This window comes from Protopterus annectens, chromosome 4.part1 (genome assembly GCF_019279795.1).
Source record: "Protopterus annectens isolate FY-2018-M chromosome 4.part1, PAN1.0, whole genome shotgun sequence".
NCBI classification, from domain to species: Eukaryota; Metazoa; Chordata; order Ceratodontiformes; family Protopteridae; genus Protopterus; species Protopterus annectens.
In genome coordinates this window covers 904,868,190-904,879,099 of record NC_056734.1, presented here as the reverse complement: position 1 = coordinate 904,879,099, position 10,910 = coordinate 904,868,190, and the positions used below count along the sequence as shown (strand labels likewise).

The 10,910-nt window shown below is 35.7% G+C and overlaps 1 protein-coding gene across 1 annotated transcript in view; it reads right to left on the bottom strand.

Moving 5' to 3' along the window:
• The window catches only part of LOC122801113 (IgGFc-binding protein-like), a 495,969-nt gene extending 485,851 nt beyond the window's left edge, over window positions 1-10,118 (bottom strand). Inside the window, exon 1 of the mRNA XM_044070643.1 lies at window positions 9,954-10,118. Coding sequence (XP_043926578.1) covers window positions 9,954-10,029 — 76 coding nt within the window. The 5' untranslated portion in view covers window positions 10,030-10,118. The remainder of the gene's footprint in view (window positions 1-9,953) is intronic.
• Between the last annotated feature and the right edge of the window lie 792 nt (window positions 10,119-10,910).

Sequence of the window (10,910 nt, the reverse complement as noted above, 5' to 3'; positions counted from 1 at the left end):
TTTCCTCTTTCCTACCAAAAGTTGTGTCTAGGAGTAGCCACAATCAATCTATTGAACTACTGGTTGTCTTCCCAAATTTCCAAAATAAAGAGGAATATTCATTGCATCTTTTGGATGTTCATAGGCAATTACATTTCTACTTACACAGAACTTCAGGAATCAGACAATCAGATCAGCTATTTATTTCTTATTCTGATGTTAGAAAAGGCCTACCAGTGTTAGACGTTACTTTATCCAAATGACTTTCACAATGTATATCCTTCATTTACAGTTCTAAGAACAAAACTCTTGCTAACCCTACTCATTCCACTAGGTTGGTAGCTACTTCTGCAGCCTTTCAGGCTAGGTTACCTTTGGATAATATCTGTGCTGCAGCAACATGGGAAACTCCTCATACCTTTATTACTCATTACAAAGTCAATTTGGCCTCTAGGAGTAGAGCATCTTTTGGTTCTATGGTTCTGAGGAATATTGTCCCATGCGCCACTCAAGAATCATGTAGCTTGGGTGAGGTCCCATCAGTGAGAATAAAGGTGAGATTGACAACATCACATAAAGAAGTTATGTACTTATCATAATTTTCCATGTGCGTTGTCCATCTCGACCTTTATTCACAACCCATGCTCCATAACCCCTGCCCATACTCCTGAGAGAACAAGTAGTGCTAATGAGGTATTACAGCAGTATAGCCTCAGAAATAAACTTGTCAATGTATTAAAGCAGTCACCTGTATATGGGTTGTCAGGGGCAAACAAGAACTGAGGAAGTTGTTGCATTATGAGTAAAGGAGAATGCCGTCAAGCTTTGCTGATGGCCTAGAGCTTTAGTAAAAGGCTGAGACAAATCCAATGGATCAGATCTGACCTCCATCAGTGAGAATAAAGGTCAAAATGGACAACACACATGGAATGTTATGGTAAGTACAAAACTTCTTTTTATGCTGTACACAGCTCTCGTCAGGCTAATAATTTACTATAATTTCCTTTTGGAATGCACATGACAAGACATTTGCAACAGCTTAAGAGATCATGGAGGATCCTCACAAAACAAATACAGGAAGCAAACAATAGGTGCTATGTGGACATCTCAAACCCTGTCCCTGTACTTGGTATTCTACACACTGCTGCATGGCATTCTATGCCTAGCTTACAAGGCATCTGATGATACCAAACTGATGTATTTATTGCATGTTTGTAAAACAGCACCAGAAATTCCCATTCTAGGGACCTAAATCTCATGTGCAACATAAACAGGACAAGTTGGACAGATAGTTATGTGTCTCAAAGATTACCACTTCTCTGGAAAAGGCTTCTGAAACCCTAGTCAAAAGAATTTTGGAACAATGGATTGAAAATTACAAATGTACCCATGCTTTGGAATCTATGTCCTGAATGGACAGGGACAGCCTGTGAATGCTTGATGTGTACAACACTATGTTGTAACCATAACGTTCTTTGGGCTATTATCATATGTGGGCAATATTTTTATAAATTTGGGGTAAGCTTGGCTAGGCTTAAGTGTCTTTTGGGCTGATAGCCTAGTAACTACCTATTAACCTATGGAGCTATAAGGAAGGTTTTGTTTTTGTCCTTTGCATAGATGGCAAGTGTTATGTCATATCTGGCTTTGGTTGATTTGATCATGGTCTGGAGGTCCCTGTTAATTTTAACAATAGTGTTTTTTGTTTTGTATTTTGAGAGTTGTATTTACTTGCAGTGAAAAAGCACCAGCAGAAATTCAACGTTGAACAGGCCTCAAGACACCCAACAGTCAAAAAGTGAATAAATCCACAAAACCAGAGTTCTTGTACGAAATCTCTTTGTCAAAATGGTCCAGTGAATGAATAATCCCAGGTACAATCCTAGAGTCGAGAAAATCCTCTTTATTAGAGCACAAAAGTGAGTAAAAACAAGCACTTTCGCCTGGCAATCCCAGGCTTTTTCAAGATGAATTAGTTGTGTGGCAGTGTAGTTTATATATTCTAGCTAGTAAACCACTTAGTAATCAACAATCACTTAATTCAATAATTAAATAATCATACTGACATTACAAAATGAATCTCTCTTAAAGTGCATCAATGCATTCTGTGCTGTATTGTCAAACATGCTAAGTTACAGAAAAAATATGAAGTTAAAATCCAATAAATATAAAAATCTGCTAAACATATTAAAAGCTAAAACTTTTAGTGAGACTACAATGTTGTTAAAATTAAACAAAGCTCTCATAAAACGACCATTGTTACCATTGTGCAACAATGCTGTCAACCTAGCTAAAAAATACTAAGAAACTACAAAATGCAAGCGTGTCATAACGTTGTAGCGATTGGAGAATATAGTCAATATAAAATTAACTACTTATAATGTCAACATTTAAAAGTCTAAAACAACTCTAGAAACTGTTATTGATGATCGCTTGAAGCGTTAATCAAGCACAAGCCTTTGATAAACAATTCCTAGACATAATGTGTTATTAAACATTTCAATACCTCTTGAAAAGTCATGTAAATGTTCATCTAGTGATCAAAAATGGTTAATAGTGATCAGATAACAAAAATCAGTAGTGTGCTGACCATAAAAAGTGCGAAACAGTGGGAGAGTCATAACTTGTCCCTATTCGCCTTAAGCACACTGGCAAGACAGTCTTGCCAGTGTGCTTAAGGCGAATAGGGACAAGTTATGACTCTCCCACTGCAGTCTTGCCAGTGTGCTTAAGGCGAATAGGTACAAGTTATGACTCTCCCACTGTTTCGCACTTTTTATGGTCAGCACACTACTGATTTTTGTTATCTGATCACTATTAACCATTTTTGATCACTAGATGAACATTTACATGACTTTTCAAGAGGTATTGAAATGTTTAATAACACATTATGTCTAGGAATTGTTTATCAAAGGCTTGTGCTTGATTAACTCTTCAAGCGATCATCAATAACAGTTTCTAGAGTTGTTTTAGACTTTTAAATGTTGACATTATAAGTAGTTAATTTTATATTGACTATATTCTCTACTCGCTACAACGTTATGACACGCTTGCATTTTGTAATTTCTTAGTATTTTTTAGCTAGGTTGACAGCATTGTTGCACAATGGTAACACTGGTCGTTTTATGAGAGCTTTGTTTAATTTTAACAACATTGCAGTCTCACTAAAAGTTTTAGCTTTTAATATGTTTAGCAGATTTTTATATTTATTGGATTTTAACTTCATATTTTTTCTGTAACTTAGCATGTTTGACAATACAGCACAGAATGCATTGATGAACTTTAAGAGAGATTAATTTTGTAATGTCAGTATGATTATTTAATTATTCAATTAAGTGATTTTTGAACACTAAGTGGTTTACTAGCTAGAATATATAAACTACACTGCCACACAACTAATTCATCTTGAAAAAGCCTGGGATTGCCAGGCAAAAGTGCTTGTTTTTACTCACTTTTGTGCTCTAATAAAGAGGATTTTCTCAACTCTAGGATTGTACCTGGGATTATTCATTCACTGGACCATTTTGACAAAGAGATTTCCTACAAGAACTCTGGTTTTGTGGATTTATTCACTTTTTGACTGTTGGGTGTCTTGAGGCCTGTTCAACGTTTAATTTCTGCTGGTGCTTTTTTTGCTGTTTTTACTTTGACTTTTTATCTTTTATTTACTTGCAGTGAGTCTTTTTTCCTTTGATACAAAATATATTACAAATGAATCAAGCCCTGTACCATAGAAACTAATGCTCATAACCTCAACAGCCTAATGCCACCGAGCAGTGGGAAAAAGAGAAACTCCTGGCTAAAGCGCACAGAAATCCCACAGAAGCAGTAATCCCACAATGCATCAGGTACTAGATTTTGATGACTGCTAGCAGGTGACTTCAAGCAGCCATGCTGAGGCTGTTAGAAATCAAACAACAGTTGATTAATCCCTTTTTTGATTTCTACAAATCTTTAGGGTTTCTAATACCATGACGGGACTGGACCCCATTCCTAAGTCAGAGTAAGATTAAAGTTCATGCAATTAGTATTATTTCTTTCTTTGATGTTAGCCAAAAGTGCTCTTCTCAGTACCTGCACTGTGCCCAGCAATGACTCCTTCTGTAATTCATATGGTGTTATATGAATTGGTAACATATCTAAATATGATTGTAAATTCTTTTTTTATAAGACCTGTTGATCTAACTATTATTGGAACTGTCTGGGTATCTTTCTTCCACATGGCTCTCGTTTCTGCCTGCAGATCAAGGTATTTTATGGCTTTGTGTCTTTCTGTACACAGGACACTATAGTCACTAGGTGTGGCAATTTCAATGATTAATGCTACTTTTGTCTTCTTTTCTTGGATCACTATGTCCTGTTTTCTAGCATCTATCTTTTGGACTGTTAGTATTGGGTGATCCCATGTGATGTAATCTTCATCATTTTCTATGATTCTCTGTGGCTCATGTTTCCAATGTTTTTCAGCCACTTTAATACCATAATGTTTACACAATCTCCAGTGTAACAATATCACCACATTATTATGCCTCTCAGTATACAGTCCCTCTGCCATTACAGCATCGCAACCAGCAATAAGGTGTAACTGTTTCCAACTCGGTTCCACAAAACCTACATATGTCAGTTTCTCCTTCATGTTCAATAGACTTAGTAAACCAGCATGGTACGCAGCCCACTATCTTGAGCTGCCAATAGTAACCTTTGATTTTTTGATGTAAATTCACCTCTCCTTAACCATTCCGGCATTCGTTCTTGAACATGAGGCTCTTCCAGAAGGATTTTATACTTGCAACTATATTTATGTTTTTTTCCAGATTTCTTGCCTTCTCATCTGATCCTTCACCTTATATTATTTTTCTTTTTTAGCACATTCATTTGCTGCCTGGTTTTTATCCACTTCTGGTGGTTTGATTTCCAATCCTGCTTGACGTCGATATGCTTCTGCTAAATTAAGCAGAGATGTCATCTTATATTTATTCTCATGTTTTAAAACATTCACCACATTTGGATCTTGTGAGGTCAGTAGATATGTGTGGAGTCCCACAATTGCAGATTTATACATGTAATCAAGTCCAAGGAGGCCCACTCCTCCTTCAGAATGGAGGATATATAATCTTGGTATACACTGATTTTTATAAATCATTTGGTGAGCATGAAGCGCCCTTCTTGTTTTGATATCCAGTCTATCCAACACTTTTTGTGGCCAGTCAATCACTCCAAAGCTATAAGTTAGAACAGGAAGAGCAAACTGATTTATAGCTTGGATCTTGTTCCTAGGTGTCAATGCTGTTTTAAGGATTAATTTAAGTCTACTAAAGTACTCCTTACTAAGCCTTATTCACATTTGTTAATGTTTTATTGCTGATCCTCAATCAATTCCCAAGTATTTATACACACCCTCTTGCTCAAGTTCTTTTATATCACATACTGCCCCAAAGTGATTTTTTCCTGGTGCTGCAATTTTCCTTTTTTAAAGGTTGCTTTTGCACATTTATCAAGACCAAATGACATTCCAATATCATCTGAAAAAGTTTTGACAACTTGCAGCTGTGCTTTCAGTTCCTCATCTGATGAGCTATACAGTTTTAAATCATCAACAAAGAGAAGATGAGAAGTCATTAGACTTTGTTGTTTTCTAGATGCCAAATTCTCGCCATGGCCTAGGCTGTTAAGTAAGCAGCTTAATGGGTTAATGGCAAGGCAGAATAACAAGGGTGACAAAGAGTCACCCTGGAATATTCCCCTTTGAATTTTTATCCCTGGGACAATAATCTGTCCTCTATCATGGCTTAATTGCAAAGTGGTCTGCCACTGTTTCATGGCTACTGTAATATAACCAATCGGTGTAGGGTGCATCTTATACATTTTTAAGCACTCTTTTATCCATGAATGTGGGATACTATCAAATGCTTTTTTGTAGTCAATCCATGCCATATTTAGGTTCTTCCCCTTCTTACAATTTTCCACTATGACTTTATTTAACAACAAATTATCCTTTGTTCTGTTTGACTTTCTTTTATTGCCCTATTGTTCTACTGCCATAATTGAGTTATCTTCTAAATGTCTATAAACTCTGTCGGCGTCAATTTCCCATGTATAGTTTGTATGCTATCAGAAGACTTGTTATTGGTCTATAATTTATAGGGTAGCTTGCATGCTCACTCTTATTAAGAGCATTGTTTTTTCTGTTAACCAGTGCGGCGTGTGTTCGGGGTGCATACATAAATAGTTCTCATGGCTAGATCATCGTGCAAAGAAGCTAACACTTTAAGTCAAAAGTTAGGTACTACATCTGGCCCTGGGGTTTTCCAGTTAGAGGCTTTTCTCAACTTTATTTCAATCTCTCTAGTTATTTCATCCCATTTCATATCCTGTACCTTTAAATTTATTATTTTCACTTTTACTTCTATCCATTTAGCATCTTTATGTTCCACATAATTTTCATAGATACTTCTCCAAAATGTATCTACTTCCTCTTTTTTTGACGGTCTATCTATTCCTTTTACCTTATTTCCCAGTTCTCTATAAAACTTTTTTTGGGTCATCAATTTGTTTTTGTGTTTTTTCCTTATATTTATCTTCATATATTCTAAGTTTTTCCGCCTGTTTTGTAATTTTTAGTTTGTTATTTCCAATAGTGCATAACAGATCCTGGTTTGCTCTAATACCATGCATTGCTTTTATCACATCTATCTAATCCCCTGTACGGAAACTACCATGTCATCTCAAAGTAAAATGGTGCTTGAGCCAGGATATGTCACACAGGTACTGAAAGGCATACCTATCAACAGTTGATACTTCATCCTTTTGTGTCATCTATTGTAGAGAATAACCTGTGGATTTGGTGGACAAAATCAAGTCACTGAAAGTGGCAGCAATTGCCTTTGCAACCAACATGGCTACACTAATCTTGAGTCATTTATGGTAGAGGTATGCTAAGCCTTCTGATAATGAAGTATGGGAAAACGTGAATGTTAGACAAAGTCACTGATCAAAACGTTAAGTACTTTAAGATGATTTTAAGGTAGAGCTGCAAACTATCTGACAGTTTATGGCCTGGCAAGATAATGTTAATGACTGCATTATTTTTGCTTGACTTTAATAATAGTGATGTTTCCCTCTGACCTCAGTAAATCTGCTGTATTTAATTACAACATTGACATAAAAAAATATATAACCAAACAATAAAGGAAGAATGAATAGTAATGAAGCCTTTACAGATATGGGTTTGCCAGCAGTTACTTAGAAGGGTGGAGTCCAAGCTTTAGCAAAACTGGCTTTGTAGAGGAATTATTTCCCCAGTTTATAAGAGTTGTAAGGAGTCTTGTAATTATGCATGTATTCCATCAACTGTAATATTGTCTCAAGTAAAGGGATAAATCTCTGTCAGAGGTGTTTTTTCAGCATCTGTACCACCAACTATTAATCACATGACTAATACTCTACCATGTCCTGAGAAAAGGTCATTCCAGAAGAAAAAGATGTTAGGTATTGTAGAGAAAAAAATAGCTCCTGAGGGTACTCACTGCAGTATGGAGAGGCAGGTGTGGACCAGTCAATTAGAGAAAAAGCATTCTACTGCAAGTATAAAAGAACAAATGGGAAATATACAAATTTGGGTAGTACAAAGGTATAATACTATGGTCATACTGCATGAAAGTTCATAAATGATTATGCAGTGTAGTCAAAGAAATATAGGCGATGAGCAGTCTGGATTCATATCAGGAAGCAGTGCAACTTATATGATGTTTTCAGTGAGACAGGTAGTGGAGGATTAGCCAGAGATGAGGAAAGTGTCCACATGTGCAATCCTAGATTTGGAAATAAATAGCAAGGACATGAAGGATGATTTGGTCAGTCCTGTGATGGTCTGATGTCCCTACATCATTGGTAGAAATAGTAAAGCTGTGCTCAGGGACTCAGAGACAAAAGTACAAGCAGTGTTTGGACTCACAGATGGCATCCTAACTGTAGTGGTGATGCATCAAGGCACAGCTCTAAGCCAACACCTGTTCAATCTGTTGATGGATTGCATTAGACGTTGGAGGGGTTATATCAACAAAGCTTCTGTATGCAGGTGATGTATTACTACAAGCAGACTCTGAACAGGAACTTCTACTAATGATAGGGGACTGGAATGCAAAAGTGAAGGCACATTGGAAGAAACTCAATACAGATGGGTCAGTGGTCATGGTAGCAAATAAAGAAATTGAAAGAGCTTAAAACTTAAAGAGAAGAGAAAACAGTGGAACAGATTAACAGTGTCAGATATCTGAGTGATGTAGCTGAGGTCAAGGAAGACTGAAAGAGAAGGTCAAATATAGGCTATGATTTGATGCAGCTAGATGGCATAACATGTCAGGGGTATTGTGTGCAAGAAAAGAATGCCATTGAAGTTGAAAAGTGAAATGTACAAAGCACTGGTAGGACCAGTGCTTCTGTATGTCACAGAAATTTGAGCAGTGAAGGCAGAGAAGTGGAGGAAGCTTTATGTGGTAGAGATCAAGTGTGTGAGAAAACTAAATTTGCTGCAATGACAGAAGTCAAGGAAAATAGATTACAGTGGGTTGATCACATGTACATCAAATAACAAAATTATATGGAAAAGCAATGATTTGGGAGAGACCGGAAGAAGCAAGAGGAGATAAGGATGTCCAGCCAAAAGATGGATAGATTGTGTGAGAGAAGATGTAATGCAGGCAGGCAGGCATGACTACTGAAGGAAGTAGGAGAACAGATCTGAAATGAGAAAAGTGCTGACAGCTAACATGACGCTCTGACCTCTTGTTAAAAGTGGAAAATGGTGATGATGAAGACTATACATACATGTAGACAGATAGGCAGACAGATAGATAGATAGACAGATAGATTAGATAGATAGATAGATAGATAGATAGATAGATAGATAGATAGATAGATAGATAGATAGATAGTCAGACAGATAGATAGACAGACAGATAGATATATAGATAGAGAGATAGATAGATAGATAGATAGATAGATAGATAGATAGATAGATAGATAGATAGATAGATAGATGGAATGGAACACACCTTTCCACTGATGTTATCTTTCATTGATAGGTAAGAAAGCCCAGTCCAGTTGACCAAAAATCACTTTGTCAGACAGTTCCAGCTTTCTTACACAGAGATTGCAGTACAGTGTAAATCTGGGAATCTGCCCTTTCCCCACTGTAGTACGATCTCAGACCTGATGCATTTTAATCAATGAATGTCTGTGCTGATTTAAAGAGTAACATCATTTTCTTTCCTGCTAAATGTGTCGCACACATGATATTTCATCTTGAAGGGAATATAGTCCATGCTTAATTTCAACCAGAAACATATTTTCAGCAGAGGCACATTTTACTTTTTGCTTCTTTAGTATTTTTTGTTGTAGTTTGAATTTTTCATATTTACACAACAATGTGAAAATTCCTTATAATACTGTAAGTCTCCATTATGTACTAGTTATTAAATGCCTGTTTTATGTTTCTATGTTAACAAAAAAATATGATTATTGAACATGAGCTGTCATGCAAATTTCCATGTGCCATACTTGTTTTCATAAAATATAAGAGATTTTCAGAAATGCATATCCTAGCATACCCTGATGCATATTAAATGAACATTACTACTTTTGTTAACTATCGTGACATTTAGACTTCTGCTTATTTTTTGGGCAAACTACAATTTTCAGTACTATATGACATACCACTAAATACATCTTAGTCTGCAATGGATGCTAAGTACCAGCATTTTTCTATTTAGCACTGAATGAAGAAAACAGTCTTATATAATTCTTTGTTGTTAGATGTCCTCTGTTTGCTCTACTCGTTTCCACAATAATGTAAAAACGCTATTTCTGTTAATTGAGATATTGTAACATGTAAACTTATTTATACTGAAAATTGAGCCCAATTGTAAAACGTCATGATTTTGCTATAAATAAAAATTAAAAAGTAAATGCCTTACCTGCAAAGGTAATTATGCCAGCAGCACATAGCATGTAAATGCAGAGGAAACTGAACTGCAAACGGGAATTATTCATTTTCTGTAATTTTGCTGTTTAGGAAGATTAAGATCAGCTAAGTTACATAACAGTAAAAAGGATCTGGAGTCTCAGGGTAAGAATGCTGGCAGCTGGAAAACAGGCAAATAGGTTTTGTTTCACTATTTATAAAATGTACAGAGAAAGGAGGAGTCCTTTACTTAATTACACAGAAAAATGTTGTACATTCTTTTTTTTTTATGATTCAGTTCATGGTATGCAAATATACATAGTAATTTGATCACTACATTTGAAGTATTTTTGAAATGCTATAATTATGGCATTATTACCTTTGCAGGTAAGGCATTTCCTTTTAAATTTTTATTTATAGCAAAATCATGACATTTTACAATTGGGCTAATTTCAAAAATACTTCAAATGTAGTTATATACTATGTTAAACTTCCTCCTTCTTAAATTAATTTGGTGTAACCCCTTCATACCATTGAAACACAAACATGAGCGGTACTGGTTTAACAAAAATCGTTCTAAAAACAAAATGGGAAAGTAAAGGCTTCCTTTCTGAGTAACTCAATTTCTCCTAGGAATTTTTCTATTTGTTAGTGTTCTTTGGGTAAATTTTGCAGACAACACTGCAGTCTGCGGGTAATAAATTATCTGTCCCAATTGACTTATTTTATTTTTTTTTTTTCATTTTTTTTCCTACTTACTTAATAACTTTCTAATACCAGAGATTCTCTTTTGTGTGAAGCTGAAGTGGGGGTGTCTAAAACTTTTGTTTAGGAAGTTTAAAGATAATGTTGTTTACCTTCCTTTTAAATTTATGTCTAAATGAGATAATGCTGCATAGTCTTGAAGATAAGGCTATCTGGCACCATGTCTTTATGCAATCTAGTAATGACAACAACAATAACAACAGTA